Below are 18721 nucleotides of genomic sequence, written 5' to 3' on the forward strand. Positions count from 1 at the left end.
AGCATTTCTTTGGGGCCCAGGCGGAAAGTCTGGGGGCAAAGGACCAGGATGGTGCTGGGATCTGTGCCTTTCGCCTGTCTCAGCTCCAACCCCCGCGCAGTGTGCTGGGCGACCCCCGACGTGCGTGCGGCGGGCCAGCGGTGTCTGGCAGGAACCTGGGACGTGGTGGTGCGAGGGCTCTTTGACGAGAGGTGGACAGGGGCCACCGCGGGGGTCCCCACCACTGCACTCGGTGCCCTGGGGGTTGCCCCGCCCTTTGCCCCACGGGATGCTGATTAACCAGGCGGCCAATAGGCGGCTGGGCGGAACCGCGCCCCTCCGACGGCCGCAGGACACCGCTGCGAGCAGCGCTGCTCCGGGAGGCATGGAGCGGCCGGTGCGAGTGCGGACTTGGGTGGAGGAGAACCGGGACTCCTTCCTGCCCCCCGTCTGCAACAAGCTCCTGTGAGTGCCAGGCAGCCCTTCTCCCGCTCTCTGTCCTCACCCCCTCCTTCTCCATCCGCACCCTCACCCCTCGCCCCTCATCCCTCACCCCCAGCTCCCAGTTCTTGACCCGGAGCCTGTGGACAGGGGCTGCCATCCTAACGGTGTCTTCAGGGCAGGGGGAGGGCGGGCTGTTCCGGGTTCCACCACCCTTGTCTGTTCCTCTTTCTGGCGACTCAGAGACAGAGATTGTGACCCTGCCACCTGAGGATGGTGGGGCGAGCTGAGGCCAGGGGAGATGCGGAGGGCAGGGGGCAGCCCTTCCCCTCCAGGCCCGAGACAGCTCTCCAACCCCCAGTGACTCTCAGAAGATGGACCCCAGAATGACAGTAGAAGCCAGGCCTGGGGACAGCCCAGTCTTACACCAACTCTATCAGGAAGCCACAGGCAGAGGGTGGAGGATCAGCCCTCTGGGAGGATTGTGATTTATTGCTCTTCCCATTCCCCTCTTGCTGGCAGGCGTGAGCGCTCGCACACACATGCTTACACACAAACACATGCACACACACGCATACACACGCGCGCATACACACACACACACTCTCCCAGGCCCTCCCTAGCTACCTCTGCCCGTACCACCCAAGGGGGCCATCCCCTCCAGCCAGTCCTTCTCCAACAAACCTCTCAGGCCCTCCCCGGAAGCCCCTTCCCCTCCCGGGGCTCCCAGCTCCAGGCTCACAACCCCATCCTTGTTGTGTCCACAGAACATCTCCGACACCTCAAAGCACACACTCACAACCACCAATACTTTGACAGGCCAGAGACTGCCGAGTGCTTTAACATCATCTCTTTTCACGGTCACAGTAGCCCCGGAAGGTGGGATTTTAATGGGGAATTTTCCCAATGTCACGGAGCTAGTGTGGGGCAGGGTCCTGCCTCACGCCCATGGAAGAGTTTGACTCCAAAGTGCACACTCGTGGCCGCTGTGCAGCATCCCCCCAAAGCCTCATGGCCCCCACTCTTCCCCCACTTCATCCCTGACCACAGTCTCATCTCAGTTCCGCAGTTTCTCCCCTAGTGGTGTCTCAGATCCACCTGCTCCTCTCCAGCCCCCCTCTTGTCACCTCCAGCCTGTAGTGTGGGCTGCCCCGTCTCCAGGCACCCCTCTCCCACCCAGCCCTCCAGCACTGCCCCAACCTCAGTGATCACAAAACGCAGGCCCTGCCTGTAGTCACTCAGCAGCTGTTCGCTGAGCACCTGCTACTTGCCAGGCACTGTCCCAGACACTAGAGACACAGCAGGAAACCAACGGACAAGAGTCCCTCCCTCCGGGAACTGAGGAGGCCGCCACTAAATAGGAACCACATCGGGTGGAGGCCCAGGCAGACCTGGGGCCACAGGGCAGGGTAGGGCTGTGGCTGTACCCCGTGTTGGTGAGGGCTGTGAGGAGACTCTGGCCTGGGCCTCTTCTGACTGCTTCCTGGTGGGTTAGTGGTGATCTTTGCACTCTTGGCTTCTGCAGCATCAGCCCCTTCTCTGCCCTCACCTTCACGTGGCGCTCCCCTGTGTGTCTGTGTCTAAATCTCCCTTTCTGTAAGGACTCCGGCAGAGAGGATTAGGTGTCCACCTGATCCCAGGACGACCTCCTCATAGCTTAACTAACTCCACCTGCAATGACCCTATTTCCCACTTGGGGCACCTTCTGAGGTGCTGAGGCTTAGGACTCTAGCCCAGAGCTTGGCAAACTGTGGCTCGCGAGCCACATGCAGCTCTTTGGCCCCTTGAGTGTGGCTCTTCCACAAAATACCACGTGCGGGCGCGCACGTACAGTGCGATTGAAACTTCGTGGCCCGTGCGCAGAAGTCGGTATTTTGTGGAAGAGCCACACTCAAGGGGCCAAAGAGCCGCATGTGGCTCGCCAGCCGCAGTTTGCCGACCACTGCTCTAGCCTATGAATTTGGGGTGGTGGGAGGCAGGACATATGAAGCTGCTGGAAGGTTTTGAGCAGAGGAAGGACATGATCTTGGCTTCTGCATTCTGACCGATGGGTTAGAGTAGTTCTTGAGTGGGCTCATTCAAGAACTTTCCATATGTACCTAGATCAGCGATTTTCAACCGGTGCGCCGCAAGAATTGTTAAAACATGCAGTACCTGACTATTTAGTCAGGGGCACTGACCTCTTTTCCCTTAGATTATCAAATAGAAAAAAGAAAAACATCAATAGCCATCCAGTGTGAATGAATCAAAAGTATACCTATTTTTTGTCAGATCAGCAAAAAAATATATATGTTTTGGTGTGCCACAGAATTTTAGTAATTAATTTATTTGTGCCATGAGATGAAAAAGATTGAAAATTGCTGTCCTAGATTATATCTCAGAAAAGATGACTAAAAAAGAAAAAAAAAATTCCTGGGCTGTCTGGCACCCTTTGGGCCAAGGCCAAACTCTTTGGCTGACCAAGAGTGCCTTGGTCCCCCATCCTGACCCAGTCTTCGCTCCATCGCTCCCCAAGACCACTCCCAGGGAACCAGGACCTGGTCGCAGGGCCCTGTACCAGTTTCCCCTCCACGTCTTACAGCAGGTGCCTCACAGCGTTAGCCCAGCAGTTTTGGGGGAAGAGAGAGTCTCCTAATCAGACAACTCAGGGGAGGGGAGGTAGATAAGGGTCATTTTACCCCTACAGGAAGCGGGGCCTCCAGTTTGCTCGCCTGTACTTAGAGATCTTGAATACAGCCCAGTCATCCTGATTGAAGAGAAGAAGAGATAGATCCACCACCACACCACTCCCCATCCTGGGTCAGAGGATGTGGGGGACGCACACAGAGGGACATGCCCCCACACACTAATATCCCAAGCCACAGATACAGCAAGACACATATACTGTCTCAGACACACACGGGCACCCTGGGATGAGAGTAGATGGGGACAAACCTCAAAAACTGACAGGGACAGCCCTAGCTGGTTTGGTTCAGTGGATAGAGTGTTGGCCTGTGGACTGAAGGGTCCCTGGTTGGATTCCTGTCAAGGGCATGTGCCCGGGTTGCAGGCTCGTTCCCTGGTGAAGGGTGTGCAGGGGGCAGCCAATCAGTGATTCTCTCTCATCATTGATATTTCTCTCTCCCTCTCCCTTCCTCTCTGAAATTAATAAAATAATAATAATTTTTTAAAAAACTGACAGAGACAATGATGCAGAACAGCTCTGTTACCGTGCCCAGGTGTGCCCAGGCTCCCTCCAGGCCCCTCCCGTCCTCTCCCAGGAGCTGGTTCAGCACCTTTCCCTTCTCCTCCACTGCAGGCATAAGGAGCAGCTCAAAGTCATGTTCATCGGGGGCCCCAACATCAGGAAGGACTACCACATCGAGGAGGGTGAGGAGGTAGGTCTGCAGACTGCCCCTCCCCTGACCCAGCCCCGGGGCAAGGGGACATTTCCCAAGCCAGGACCAGAGCCTATGGACAGGAGACGGGGTGGTCAGATGGCTGAGGGTGAAGGGGGCTCAAAGGAAACCACAGTGCAATACTGCTGCCTGGGAGGTGTGGGCACCCAGGGACCCCTGTGACAGCGCCATCCTCAGAAAGAGCCCACCCTCTGCAGATATGAGAGGCTCCAGCTGTTGGCATCACCCCCTGGACACAGGGCCTGATGAGATGCCCTGAACTCCTCCCTCCAAGCCCGAATATGCAAGATTAGCTTCCAAAATGAGACCCACGTGCTGAGAAGGACCTGGGTGCTCCACTCTGGCCCCAGGAGCCAAGTTCTCTGGGAAGGGTTGGGCTGGGAGGCCCCTCATAATCTAGGACCTACATCAGTTGCTAGTAGGGGGAAGGGGAGGATTTGCAATTTGCCCTGAACACCCTTTTGTACCTTGAATTTTGGACTGTTTCTGTGTTGCCTTCCCCAAAGTAAATAAACAACAGTAAAAAATTAAGAGAAAAAGATGGGGCCTCTTAAGGAAGGACACAGATGGGACCCCAGTTATCAGAATGTCTGCTGGCAAAGGATCACTATGGGGCCCCCTACCTATCATTTGGGGTTCAAGATCCAGAGTCCAGCTTAGTCTCCAGCCTTCACCCCCACTGCTGGCAGCTCTGCCACAGCTCGGGGCTGAAGGGAACATAGGAGAATCACTCACTGGGCAAATATTTGCTGAGCACCGAATGTGTGGGGGGCAGTGGGGTGAGGATCCAGCAGGCAGAGCCGGCCAGCCCCTCACCTCTCACACTTCCAGGTCCTGCACCTCCCCCGGACACAACTTCTCACATCACACCTCACTGGAGACCATTTTCTTCTGTAGAAAAAAAACAGCAGGAAAATCCAAAACTGCAGAGAGAAGACGGGATTGGGTAGGAGTGGCCATGGTAGCCAAGGTCTCTCCTGCCCACCTCAGCCCCCCCCCCCCCATCTTGTCTTCCAGAGGCTTCCACTCCGTTAACCCTGGTCTCAGGGCCCACCTCTCTGTCTCCCTCCCTTCTTGCCCCCTATCACCTCTGCACCACACCCCACCTTGGGGTCTCCCTGAGCTGCTCTGATGGATGGGTGCCCACTTAGGGACCAGGCCACGACCTGACTTAGCTGGGAGACTGACAGATGAGGAGGACTGGCCTGAGCAGGTGTCCCCACTCTGGGTTTGTGACAGCTTGACTTAGGGTCCAGACTCCTTCTTGGTGAGAGAAGGGGAGTCACCGAGCCAAACTTTCCTCCACGCTGAGCTCAGGCCTCAGCAACAGCCCCTCAGGGGCCCAGGCTCACCCACCAGTCATATTCCTCTTACCCCAGGCCTTCTCTTCCGGCTCAGGTGCCAAGGGGCCTGGGCTGGGAATGAGCCAACCTGGGTGGGAATCTGAGTCCCCCTAACCATGTGATCTTGGACAGGCCACATCACATCACTGTCTGAGCCTGTTTCCTTGTGGCTCCTGGGGACACTGCCCCTGCCTGGTGGAGAGAGTCAGTGTCTGTGGAGTGTATGCATAGAGCCCGGCACAGTAGGTGCTTAGGATGCATCGGTTCTCTGCACCCTCGGCCGCTCTCCCGCCTATTCTGCCTGTAAGGCCTTTCCAGGCACCAGAGGCCTGATTCAATTCAGTATCTGCCCACAGGGATCGTTAATCCTCCAGCCAGCACCAGGCCCCAAACATCATTTACTTCCAATGAAGCATAATTCCTTTTGGATCGCCCAGGGCTGTGTGAGATTTTCTGCTGTTCTGGATCTGCACCTCTGCTCCAGGCCAGGCCTGTCCCTCATCACAAGGCAGCTTCTGGGCAGAGAGACAAGACTGAGGAAAATTCCACTTCCTTTCTGGGTTTTGGTTTGATGGCTACTAATACCTTTCACCTGCCTGCACAGGGTTTGAATGTGGCCCAGACCGGACCCCTACCCCACCCCAGCTGCCCCTGATATTCGCAGGGCCTAAGGGCTATGGCCACTCTCTGAGCCCTTACTTCCTCCTCCCTACCATGAAAGGACCCCCCTACACACACACACACACACACACACACACACACACACACACAAACACACACACACACACAAGGGCTTCCTCCCAGCTGGGGGGTGGGATGAGGGGGAGTTGCAAAATTTCCCCTAACAGACCTTGGGAAGTTTTTTCTTATTTGTTTTAAATAACTTGCATGGGTTATTTTTAATATAAAAGTAAATATTGTTTATTGTAAGAAAACATGGGGGGGGGGAATATGAAATGTATACGTCATTCATAATCCCACCACTCAGGGAATCCCTACATCAGTCCCTACACTGCCTGCATTTACGCATGTATGGTCACATAGCTAGGATCCTGCTGGGTGTAATTTTGAATCTTGCTTTAACATGATAACTTTAGCATTTGCTATTTTTCCACCTTACTAACAGTTACTTAAAAATAGTTTCTTGTGGTTTTTAAAAATGTTTCCTGATTTTTGTTTTAGAGAGAGGAAGAGAGAGAGAGAGAGAGAGAGAGAGAGAGAGAGAGAGATTGGTTGCCTCCTGCACATTCCATGACTGGGGATCTAACCCACAACCCTGGGTATGTGCCCTGACTGGGAATTGAACCCGCCACCTTTTGATGTATGGAAGGATGCTCCAACCAACTGAGCCACATTGGCCAGGGCTCAAAAATAGTTTTTAATGGCTGCATAATGTCCGTATTTTGACTCTATCATAAAATAGTGACATTTCCCCTGTTACTACTGCTCACATTATTTTCCTGTTCCCGCCATCGCTGGAGGTCTGTGAGTGCTGACTCCGTGGTTTGTACATTGTGTGCAGCGTCCCAGGCAGCAACATTCTGAGTCGATGCCGTCATTTTATAGATGAGGAAACAGAGGCACAGGAAGGCAAACTGAGCGGACCAAGGGCACGAGGTGACCTGGCTGAGCTGAGGGCCAGGTGACGATGGAATCCATGCTTTTAACTACCATGTGCTGTGATGACGCAGCCATGTATGCCCAACGTGAACAAGGTGCATTACTGACCGACTGCAGCCACCTGCCTAGAGATGCAATTACTTGCTCAGGAGGTGACCACTGTCCTGGTTCATCCTGGGCATCATTGGTTTCAGCACTGAAGGTCCTACATCCTAAGATCCCCCTCTGGCACCCTACAGGGGTGTGAGCTGAGAAGGCTCTTCCTGCCCGTTGCCAAATGTCCTTCAGAGGCGTGTGTCAACTTGTCCCGCATGACAGACTGCCAAGCCACATCTCTCTAGTTTCATTTCTCTACTTTCCCTGAGTGTGGCTTGATTTCACTCTCTCTTTATTTTTTTTTTGCTTTTTTTTTTTTTGTTAATCCTCATCTGAGGATTGATTTTTCCCATTGATTTTAGAGAGAGTAAAAGGAAAGAGAAGAGAGAGAGAGAAAAAAACATCAATGTGAGAGAGACACATGGATTGGTTGCCTCCCGCACTCGCCCCAACCCGGGACTGGGGATCAAGTCTGCACTTAGATATGAGCCCTCAACCGAATCAAACCCATGACCCTTCAGGCCTCGGGCTGAAACTCTGACCATTGAGCAAAACCAGCTAAGGCTGATTTCTCTTAGTAGATGCTGTGACAAGGACCTCTATCTCCTCTAACTCCTTACATCATCATCATCATCATTCTTATTATTAATACCCCTAAACTATTTGACAGGGGCCTTTAACACCCATACAATGTGTGACTGGTAGAGAAAAAATGTGTCTGCCTCCTCCTCCCAGCTCCATGGGGTGATCTCAGTAAACACATTAATTAGGGACTTAGGATAGACTAGGGAAGATGCAGTAGGAGCCCCCTAGCTCCATCCCGGGGAGCTAGCAGGAGGTGAATACTGCCATCCCCCACAACCTTCAACCCACCCCAGCGTCCAGCATCATTGAGTCCACCAATTACACAGGCAACTTCCTGAGGGACTTGAACAGGCACAGCCCTGCCCCGTGCCAGGGCATCACGGTGGCCAGAGGAGCCAGCTCCGGCTCCAGAACTACTAGTCTATGCAGACTCGGCTCCAAATTGTGGCTCCAGGGCTAACTGTGATCTTGGACGAGTTGCTTTACTCTCTGAGCCTCAGCCTTCTTTTTCCTTTTCTGTACAATGGGGCTAATACCAGTTTTGGAGGTTGTAGAGATTTCTGATCATGTACAGGAAAGTGCTTGCACAGCCCCTGGGGCACAGCCAGGGGGTCCTCCTTACCTGGCTGAAGGTCATTGAATACTCCAGCGAGCATCTCAGCCAGCCTCTTGCCCCAAGCCACACACCAGCTGTTGCATCCTGGGTACTCTGGTCATCACTGCATGTCAAGATGTGATCCCTGTGTCACTAGCACTATTGTCTGTGGCCTGTGTCAGGGGAGACTGGGGCCTCCGGGCAGCAGTGACAGAGCTGCTCATAAACTCCAAGGACTTCAGGAACTTTCTCAGGGTTCCCAGTGAGAAATCAGGCCAAAGCCCTGGAAGAAGTGATGGGAGGGTCTGAGCCTATCTGCTGTCCTGTTCCACAGGTGTTTTACCAGCTGCAGGGCGACATGGTTCTCCAGGTCCTGGAGCGAGGGAAACACCGGGATGTGGTCATCCGGCAGGGAGAGGTGAGGCGGAGCCCCAGGGACTGGGAGCTGAAGGGACACCGGAACAGGAACCTATGGGGTCCACTCATTCTGGCTTTGGTCAAGGTCTTGTCCTCCTGCCCTCCTACCCACTGGACCTGCCCCGACCCCCTCTCCTCTCTGGGCTGCCCTATCCGCAGCACAGCCCATTTCCTCCCCTTCCCTATGGGCTGGGCCGGAACCTGTGGGTCAGTCGGAGGCCCCGGATGCTGCAGGCACTGACTGAGGACTCTGTGGGGGGATTGCAGCCTTACTGACACCTTTCCCCGCCACTGCAGATATTCCTCCTGCCCGCTGGGATCCCCCACTCTCCACAGAGGTTTGCCAACACGGTGGGGCTGGTGATTGAGCGGAGGCGGCTGAAAACCGAGCTAGATGGGCTCAGGTAAATGGGGGTCTGAGGCAGACATGGGGCGGGAGGATAGGCAAGCAGCTGGGAAAGGATCGGATAGCTCAGGACAGCTCTTCCTGGCCATCGAGCAGGAATGAGGAGGCAGTGGGGATCCTGTATTTGCCGGTTGGTAGGGAGAGATTAGGGTAGGTGCTGGGGTGGGTTTGATGATGGAGCTGGTAGGATGTTCTCTGGGACCCTCTGGTTGCCCAGGCAGCCCAGACCTCCGGCTGGGACCAGAGCCTGTGCTTTCTGTGGGGGTGGGGTGGCTGCCAAAGTCAGGCCCGCCTGGCCCAGGGCAGCTGGGAACACTGCTGCTTCTCCAGCCTCTGTCCCCAGAGGCACCCGCCAGGCCAGCGCACTCCTCTGCTGGTGTCTCTGCCCTGACGCACTCCACAACCAGCACTAACATTTGTGTAACTCTTGCTATGGGCCGGGCGCCCGCCTAAGCGCTTTATGTGTATTTATTCATTTCGTTCACACAATGATCCTCCGGGGCAGGTGCCGTTACCAGCTGTACTTTACAGGTGACGAGACTGGGCCCGGGGAAGTTGCGTTACTGGGAGATGGCAGAGCTGGCATGATAAATACAAAGTCAGGGCCAGGACAGTCAAGATAGGGTGGGAGTCAACACCGGAGCGGGGACCAGCTCGGTGCAGAGACGGGCAGTTTCCAGAGCTGAGTTCCAGTTTGGTCCTGACAGTCACCCAGTCATTATCCTCTGAAAGGAGGGTGCAGCCTGTGGCTCAGGGGACACAGATTGTTTTTTTTTTTGGGGGGGGGGGGACACAGATTTTGGGAGGGGGCACAGATTTTTACAAAAGCTAAACTACGTTTTGTATGTTTTAACTAAGAAAATTTAAAATTCCCAACAAGTTACTAACATCTGCTATAATGCACATTTTTTTGTTTTTGCTAATCCTCACCTGAGGATATTTTTCCCCATTGATTTTTAGCGAGAGTGGAAGGGAGAGGGAGAGAAAGATGGTGTGAGACACATCGATTTGTTGCCTTCCACACGCGCCCCAACTGGGGCCGGAGACTGAGCCTGCAACCGAGGAACGTGCCCTTGACCAGAATCGACCCCCAAACCCCTAGGTCCACAAGCCAAACTGGCTAGGCCATAGTGCACATTTTTTAAATGCTCCCCTTTTTTTCTAATTACCAAAATCATACACATTCGTTCTGGGAATCAGGAAAAGTACACGAAATCATGAACAAAATTAAAATGACCTGTCAGGGACAGGGTGAATGTTATGGTGTGTGAATGATATCTCAAAACAAACAAACAAGCAACAATAATAAAGAAAACACACACAAAAATTGTCATCCCACCAATTAAACCTAACTAAGTGCTTAACTTTCCACCTTGACTTTTTTTTCTCTGCGTATCTGCACCTCTCAACATCAAAGTCTTATTGAGAGCATGCGTTTGAATTTTGCTTTTTATACAAAATCTCATGAGTATTTCTTATACTTTTAAATTCTTTTTTAAAAACACCATGTTAATGACTGCACACTGATCATATTAACAGTCTGTGGTAGAAGCAGATGCCTGGCCTTAAGCTCTAAAAGAAATTTTCCCCTCGGGGATTGATCGAGGGAGTCTTTAGTGATGGGGAGGACGGTTTCCTCAATAACATTTTTACAGCAAATTCAATAACAGATTTCATCTGGCTGCTTTGACCTTTAATAAAAGGCAGGGACTCCACATTAAAATTCCACTCTGAAGGCAATTTCTGGATGACATCACGGGCCCATTATGAAGCTTTGTGGTGGCCAACTCCATCCCAGGATAGAACTTAGGGTGCCGGGTCGGGGGGTGCACTGTGTGTCTGTAAGCAGGACCACTGCCCTTTGGGGGAAGAGCAGGCAGAGCTGGCCTGGCCCCGGGAGCTGAGCCTGGGGATTAGGCATTCGGTCAACAGACCTGCTGTACACACAGGGGCCTAAGGCACGGCCCTGTCTGCCGGGTGCTCCTCAGGCTAGCTCCCCAGGCCGCGCTGGGGCTGGGTGGGATTCAGGGAGAGGTCCAGCCCTTTGCTCCAGCTCTCAAAGGCATCCATAAAAGGAGAAGGATTTCAGTCTGGGGGGCATCTTCCACATGTTGGTTCCTTAAGGTCCCATGAGCTCTGACCTAGAGCGCCAGCAGGCAGGCCCCGGATTCAGCTCTGCCTCAGCTTCGGCTTTGGGAAACATGAAGACACTTGTCATTGATGCTCTCTGTGCTTCGAAGTCTGTCTCTAGTCTGTCCTGCTTCTGCCGTGTAATCCCTGCCGAACTTCCAGCTTCTCTGAGCCTCAGAGCTCTGTCCACTTTGTAACTTGTCAAGTTTGGGGAAGTAGGAAGAGCTATGTGAATGGGGTGGGTAACAGCCCTGTCACATTGGGGTGCACACTGCTGCTGGGAGAGCCAGCTGTGGCCACTGGGTTGCACTAACAGGGTGAATGCAGCAGAGCCAGGCAGGCCCAGAAGTCAGCACGCAGAGCTGGGCCCGAGGGAGGCGACCCTGAGGCTGCCCAGATGGGAAACTGGTTGCCCATCATTTGCTCTGGCAGGTACTACGTAGGAAACACCACGGATGTCCTGTTTGAGAAGTGGTTCTACTGCGAGGACCTCGGCACACAGCTGGCCCCCATCATCCAGGAGTGAGGCCTGGCCCAGCCCAGCCCCGCATTCTCCTGAGGCCCCGTGCTCTGTCTGGGGGTGGGGGGGGGGGGGCAGCCCCTCTGAGAAGTGCTTCACGGAGCACCTGCCAGCCTGGAGCAGTCGGATTCAGGGAGAAAGTTTACCTCTCATAGGGAGGAGACCCCCTTGGGGAGGAAAGGAGGCTGCTCCGTGGGCCTGGAAGGGAGCAGGGGTGGATATGAGTTGTATGAGGGATCCACATGTATGTGTGGCCTAGAGTGTATGTGTGTGTGTGTGTGCGCGCGCATGTGTCTCACTGACTCTCAGCTGGGAAAGCTGGTCCCTCTCCCCGCTCCCTTATGTCCCTGCAGGTTCTTCAGCTCTGAGCAGCACAGGACAGGAAAGCCCATCCCTGGTGAGGCCACAGGAACTGCCTTCCTCTCCCCTCCCTCCCCCCTTTCCCAGAGCAGGGTGGGGTTCGGCCCAGGGTGCTAGGGAGTTCCCTTTTGAGTCCTCTGCCCAGTATTCAAGGTACAGGAAGATGGCACCAAATGGTACCCCCCATACGGCTACTGGGTCCTTGGGCCCATTCCTGCAATTGAGAGCTGGGGGCCCCTGGGAACTGGGTCTGTTGGGCTGGGAGGGCTGGGCCAGAGGACACTGACCACAGCTGTGCTGTGGTGCAGACCAGCTGCTCATGGACACGCCGTTCCCCCTGAGCACACGATCCGTCATGGAGCCCATGTCCTTGGAGGCCTGGCTGGCTGGCCACCGCAGGGAGCTGCAGGGGGGCGCATCCCTCAACCTGTTTGGGGACACCTATGAGACCCAGGTAATGTAGCCCTGGGCCAGCCAGGGCATCTACCCAGCAGCTCGGGAAATGGGAAACACACACACACACACACACACACACACACACACACACACACACTTCGGAGGTTGTAGACATGGGCATTGGCCTTCCTGTTTCTTCCCTGACTCCAAAAATGATGTTTTTGCTATGAGTAGAGGCCTGCAGAGGCTATGTGGTCCCAAGCAATTCTTTCTTTGCCTTCAGAGTGGGGTGTGGCCTCATCCAGTGATAGGTTTCTAGGATCTGGGGTTACACCCCTGCTTGGAATTCCTGAGCCTTTGGCCAGTCACAGAATTGGGAGTTGGAAGGGAGAAAGGTGTTTGGAGGTAAGGGTCAGGTGGAAAGGCACACAGAGACCCAAACAAAGCTAGGGCAGGGGAGTGGGGGCCACAGGCATGATTGCTAGCTGGTCAGAGTAGCAGGCAGTGCTCGGGTCCTGGCGGTCTCCTGGGGCAGGCAACGTGCAGGGACTTATCCTGGGGACAACAGAGCTTCACCCAAACATTGAAGACGGGGGATGATGAGGCCAGGGTGCTGCTTTAGAAAGACCACTGTACCCTGTGTGGGGCGGGATCAGGAGGGCGAGTGTGGAGGCAAGGAGACCTGCCAGAAGGCTTGTGTTTGCTTGTGCTTTACAATTTCTACTGGCACATCCTTGCAGTTTGAATTAGAGCACTCACCCACCCCCGCCTCCCAGAGAGACGCTCACTGGATACAGACCTGCCTTAGTTTAGCAGGGCTGTGAGAGCAGGCACACCACAAAGCCCCTGCCACCATCACGGCAGCGTCATTCCGTGCTGAGCTGGCCGCATGGCCTTGCCTTCCACCTTTCTCACCCCTACTCCCACCTGCTTCAGTTTATACCAACAAATACCTACCGAGTCCCCCGTGGGCCCACGGGAGCACAGCCCGCACACTAGCTGCGGGCTTCCAGGCTGATGCAGATCGCAGAGGCTCAGCCTCCCTCTCGCTCATCCCCTCCCACCTCCCTCCTGCTCCCTAGGCCAGAATTTCAGAGTAAGGGAGGTGGGCGCCTCTTGGGGAACTGTATATGTGGGCTACGTGGGTCTGCACTATGCCGTGCACATGTGTGTATTCCTGTGTGCCAGCAATAGTTGTGATGGGCTACAGAGGGACCCGAAGTGCATGTGTGTATGGAGGGCAGACATGTGTGGTCCCGAAGGGCAGGTGGGCAGCTCCCATCATGATGGAGGCAGCAGGGAGGCCTGCAACCTGGGCAGCCTTCTCTCCAAGTCCTGGTCTTTGCATCGCACAGGGGGAGATGAGGCTGTACTGCAGGCCCCACCCCTGGCCCACACAGGCCTGGTGTCTGGGGGCCAGGTTTAAGGGGGCAGGAAGCACCAAAAAGATCTGTGTCACTTCCCACCAGGTGATCGTCCATGGACAAGGCAGCAGCAAAGGCTGGAAGCAGAACGTGGACACGTGGCTGTGGCAGCTGGCAAGTGGGGTCCACAGGAGAGGGTGGCACAACCTCTTGCCTGTGGGGGCCAGGCTGCTCCTGGGCCTTGTGCTCCCCGGGCCTCCTTGCCAAGGCTGACTCAGGACTCTCGGACAGCTGTTGGGGCTGGGTAGCCTCCATTTGATTCTCCTGCTCTTCTCCCCCAGGAGGGCTCCTCTGTGGTGACCATGGGGGGACAGCACCTGAGCCTGACCCCCGATGAAAGCCTCCTGGTGCCAGCCAGGACTGAGTGAGTCTGCTGGGAGGCCTTTCCCCAGCTGTGGGACTCCCTCCTCCCCTGGGATCCGTAGGGCCCAGCCTTGCCTCACCCCTGCCCACCTGTGTCTCCACAGGTACTCCTGGGAGCGAGGGCAAGGCTCTGTGGCCTTGGCTGTGACTCAAGACCCCGCCCGCAAGAAGCCCCTGGGGTGATCGTCCTGCTGCATGTGCACAGCCTCACCCCTGCCGAAACTACTACTTCCCCAGCCCCCACTGCTCCTCGGTCTACTGCTGCTGAGTGCCTCAGCGCCTTCCCCCCCTCCCCCCGCCCGCCGGGTCCTGGACATCATGGTCGTCCATCCTCCTCCCGTCCTCATCCTCTCCTCTACAGCCCTCAGCCCCCTGCCCCACACAGTTCGGTCCGGTGGTCTGTCCCTGAGTCTGGGCTGCCTCTCCGTCTCTCTGTCCTCACAGCCTCAGTTCACTACTTGTCTGCCGCCCAGAAGGCCCTCAATAAAGGCTTCCTGGTGGATGAGCGCCCGTGGGTCTGCAAGGACACAGGCTGTGGTCGATGGCTGACCCCATGTGCTCACGTGACTGTAATCTGCAGTGTCCATGCACCGGGTGACTGTGAAGGTGTGGAGGGTCTATTAGGGGGTGCCCCTGCTTGTAGAGGGGCTTTCATCACTGTGCCTGTGGCCTGGTCCACACGGGCCAGGTGGTTGTCCTGGGGGCACAGAGAATGTTGTCTCTCTGTCTCTTTCTCACGTATTTTTTTAACATAACTTTTAAAATAGCATCTGTTAGGTTTTTCCTCCCAATAACAGGAGTGATTTCTGCTAGTTGTAGAAAATACAGAAATACATAAAATTCCACCCCCAGAGTTAACCCTTCTTAATACATGAAGACTGTGATGAGCCCATAGAGGGCAGGAAGCTCTAAGAGGAGCTTGGCAGGCCTTCCCCCCTGCTCCCCTGCTGTTTACAGGTGCCCTCTCCAAAGACAAGGCTCCTGGGCCTGCTCTGGGGTCAGGAGTGATGGCAGCTCCAGAAGCAGCAGTGAGTAGAAATGAAACAGGAAACCTGTAGGGGGAGATCTTGTCTTCCTGAGGCTTCAATGAGATGTCGATGAGGGGTCTCAGGTGGGGGAAACTGAAGGTGGCGCTGGACGGAGCACGGAGCACGTCCCTGGTTAGAGTCAAAGCTTCCTGTGGAAAACCGGGGGTCTGAGCCCTGCCTTCTCCACGCCAGCCCGGTGGCTCACTGCTTTGGTTCACTTCATGGAAGAGCAGAGAAGAGCCTGGCTTCACAGAAGGGGCTTCTGGCCCTGAGGGATAGAAGGACCTTTACCCACCTCTCTATTCCCAAGGGCTTTCCTCTCCTGAAAGCAAAGAAAAAATATCCCCAGCCTCCCCAACACTTGCAAGCAGCCCACGGCAGTGAGGGCAGAGGCCTGGCACACGCCGGGGCTGCAGCCATGCGTGGCTCCGTGCGAAGCCAGGGAAACACAGGAATGTGTCGGGAGGCCCCCTGGGAGGATACAGGTGGCCAGGAGAAGAGGGAGTTCTCCCTAGTGCCTAATCCAAAACAAAAAATAATGAAAATTAGATGTTCTGTTTTTCTGAACACTAGCTCTGTGCCAGGGAATTCCCTAGAAGTTTTTACATACATTGTCTTACTTAATCCTCACAACTCCCTAGGAAGGCGGTAGCACTGCTTTAAAGATGAGGCTCAGAGAAGTTTAGAAAGCAGGCAGCTCTGTTTCCAGCCATGGCCTGTCTGCATTCAGAATTCAGGCTGGTGGTCTCACCACCCTGCATCCTGCAGTGGCACGCAGCCTGACTGCCCTTGGCCTTGGCCAGGCAGAAGTCCAGGTCAGGGGGATCTGTGGGAGAGGAGCCAGTGGCCACGATGCCTAAAACACAGAGGCTGAGGCAGAGTTGGCGCACATGGCACACCGCTGACCACAGTCCGTTGGCAAGGGTGGGTGCCAGGGCCTGGAACCTGCAACCACAGCCTCCCATGGTGCTGTCCCAGGTTATCAGGAGCCCTAGGCTCTCGTCTCTGCCCTCAGGCCTGGCCACATGGGCTCATGAGAACACCTGACAGTGGGATAGCAGGACCTGTACCTGGTCCAAAGCCAGCCGCAGCCTCACTCCCCTCTCCTCTGGGGATGCTGGGTGGAGGCAGAGTGGAGTAGACAGTGGACAGGGAGACTCCAGGATTCCCAGGATTGTTCTGCTCGGGGGAGGAGCCCCCAGGTCCCCACGTCACGGCAGGGGAGCCTTCTGCCTGCGGGATGTGCTTCATCGTGTACTTGGACGTGGGACCATCACAGACTTTGGAGTCATCAGGAATCTGGAAGTAACTACAGCAGCTGGCAGGGCATAAGCGGGCTGGTTCCCACAGGCCATGCTCACTTCACTGTCAGGTGTATGGGAGCCCCACCTCCCTCTCCCAGCACAACATCCTGATGGGCCCTAGTCCCTCCACCAGAGCTGTGGGGGCAGGGAGACCGCTGCCCAGCCTGTAATTGTGATGGAGGGTGGGGGTTGTCCAGGTCGGTCTGCATGATCCTGAGAGCTATGGGTTTCCAGGACCAGCTTCTGCCTTCAGCAAGCAGGTGTCTGACCACCCAGAGCCATATACACTCTCCCCACCTCACCCCAGGTGGGACTTCCTCCCACTTCAGGGTCTCCCTGGGCCTCCATCTCACCCCTGCTGAGCCTTGTTTCCTCCTCTGCCAGGGACAGCACAGACGCCCCCTCCAGGCTAGGTTCAGAGACCCGGGGAGGGGCATCAGCCAGTGTGGGAAGGGGAGGGAGGGAGGGCCGGGGGTTCCTCTTTGCTATCAAACAGGAACACTGGGTGTTTCTCAGTAGCTTCGAGGATACCGACGAAAACCCCAGAATACTGAATCATTGTGGTGGCAGCTGATGGAGAGCACTCATCCCTGCACCCTCCTCGAAGCAGAAAGACCGGACACTTCTCTCAGCTCCGCGGCCCAAGCAGCACATGGAATTTCAGAACCTGAGCGCTCCCTCGCCCCGCTGCCTCGTAGCCTCTTCCCCAAAGATGGCCGCGTTCCTGGCACCAGTCCTGGGCGTGGAGTTCATCCTGGGCCTGCTGGTGAACAGCCTGGCCTTCTTCATCTTCTGCGTGCACACGCGGCCCTGGTCCTCCAACGTGGTGTTCTTGGTCAGCCTGGTGGCGGCGGACTTCCTCCTGATCGTCAGCCTGCCCCTGCGCGTGGACTACTACCTCCACCGGGAGACCTGGCGCTTCGGGGCCGCGGCCTGCAAGGCCAACCTCTTCATGCTGTCGGCCAACCGCTCGGCCAGCGTCGTCTTCCTCACGGCCATCGCGCTCAACCGCTACCTGAAGGTGGTGTGGCCGCACCACGCGCTGAGCCGGGCCTCGGGGCGCGCAGCCGCCGGGGTGGCCGCGGGGCTCTGGGGGGGCATCCTGTTGCTCAACGGGCACCTGTTCCTGGTCACCTCTCCCGGACAGTCCTGCATCAGCTACCAGCTGGGCACGAGCTCTTGGCCCGGGCGCGACTGGCACCAAGCGCTGTACATTTTGGAATTCTTCCTGACATTTGCGCTCATCCTCTTCGCCATCGTGAGCATCGGGCTGACCATCCGGCGCCGGGGCCTGGGCGGGCAGGCGGGCCCGCAGCGGGCCCTGCGCATGCTGGCCGCGGTGGTGGCCGTCTACACCATCTGCTTCCTGCCCAGCGTCCTCTTTGGCCTGGCGTCCATCGTGGCCTTCCGCCTGCACGCCTGCCGCGCCCTGGACCTCTGCTCGCAGCTCTTCCACGGCTCCCTGGCCTTCACCTACCTCAACAGCGTCCTGGACCCCGTGCTCTACTGCTTCTCCAGCCCCAGCTTCTTCCGCCAGTGCCGGGCCCTGCTGGGCCTCGGCCAGGGCTCACAGGATCCAGCCAGCGATGAGAGCTCCAGCCAGCCCCCCGCCCGCCTCCAGGAGGCCTCCAGAAGGTAGAGGCCCCGGGGAAGGGGCAGGCGCAGGGCTCCCTGGAGGTCTCGTTGGAGTGAGGGACTAGGGTCTGCGGCAGTGGGGAGCCTGGCTTGGAGGGACAAGGTCACTCCTGGACTGTTGCCAGCAGAGACTGTCACAGCCAACTGGACAAGGGACATCTGCAGGAGCCAGGTGGGTGGCAGGGAGAGAAACAGGCTTGGCCTCACTGAGACGTGTGTCCCTGGTGCCATCCCGAGGGCAGGAGGAGTCTGATGGCAGGTGGGGACGGCAGGGGCTGCAGGAGCTGCCCAATCCCGCCGGGTCGGATCTGATGGCCGATAGCAGCTGCGTTTTCTCGCTTGTCCCTTTCAATAAGAATAAACTTCCTTTTGAAAATGCAAGCCTATCTTGGCTGTTCTAAAGAAACCTGAATAAATGTCTTGGGGTCCATCCAGTCCTGGCATCAGTAAGATTCAAAGGGAATGCCCCCAAGGTGAAGGGAAACTCTGGAGACAGTGTGGGGAAGCCATCCAGGGTGCCATGCTTCTACACAACTCAGAAGTGTCTTCAGGATCATGGGAGGGCACCCCTGCTGAACCCCTGGGAGGCCCTACAGTCCTGCTGGGCCCCCAGGATGTCCCACAGCCATGCTAGGCCCCTGAGAGGTCTCTGGTCCTCTCTGGCCTTCAGCTTCCCTTCTA

The 18721-nt window shown here is 56.2% G+C and overlaps 2 protein-coding genes across 2 annotated transcripts; both read left to right on the forward strand.

Moving 5' to 3' along the window:
• Positions 1 to 326: 326 nt before the first annotated feature.
• Positions 327 to 15626, forward strand: HAAO (3-hydroxyanthranilate 3,4-dioxygenase). The gene is made up of 10 exons (XM_081100571.1): positions 327 to 444; positions 3719 to 3797; positions 8392 to 8475; positions 8772 to 8878; positions 11443 to 11532; positions 11884 to 11927; positions 12199 to 12344; positions 13756 to 13824; positions 13992 to 14074; positions 14178 to 15626. The coding sequence occupies exons 1-10, from the start codon at positions 365 to 367 to the stop codon at positions 14254 to 14256; spliced, it is 861 nt and encodes a 286-aa protein (XP_080956697.1). The 5' UTR covers positions 327 to 364; the 3' UTR covers positions 14257 to 15626.
• Positions 15033 to 18418, forward strand: OXER1 (oxoeicosanoid receptor 1). The gene has a single exon (XM_081100570.1). The coding sequence runs from the start codon at positions 17058 to 17060 to the stop codon at positions 18042 to 18044; it is 987 nt and encodes a 328-aa protein (XP_080956696.1). The 5' UTR covers positions 15033 to 17057; the 3' UTR covers positions 18045 to 18418.
• Positions 18419 to 18721: the final 303 nt, after the last annotated feature.

This window comes from Myotis nattereri (genome assembly GCF_964212035.1).
Source record: "Myotis nattereri genome assembly, chromosome: 10".
NCBI lineage: Eukaryota > Metazoa > Chordata > Mammalia > Chiroptera > Vespertilionidae > Myotis > Myotis nattereri.

What these genes read in the sequence shown, in the direction of transcription:
- OXER1 (XM_081100570.1), top strand. Translation starts at nt 17,058, where the DNA reads ATGGAATTTCAGAACCTGAGCGCTCCCTCGCCCCGCTGCCTCGTAGCC.
- HAAO (XM_081100571.1), top strand. Translation starts at nt 365, where the DNA reads ATGGAGCGGCCGGTGCGAGTGCGGACTTGGGTGGAGGAGAACCGGGAC. An exon ending in ACCGAGCTAGATGGGCTCAG is followed by an intron (nt 8,879 to 11,442) that starts GTAAATGGGGGT and finishes TTGCTCTGGCAG; the next exon opens with GTACTACGTAGGAAACACCA. An exon ending in CTGGCCCCCATCATCCAGGA is followed by an intron (nt 11,533 to 11,883) that starts GTGAGGCCTGGC and finishes ATGTCCCTGCAG; the next exon opens with GTTCTTCAGCTCTGAGCAGC.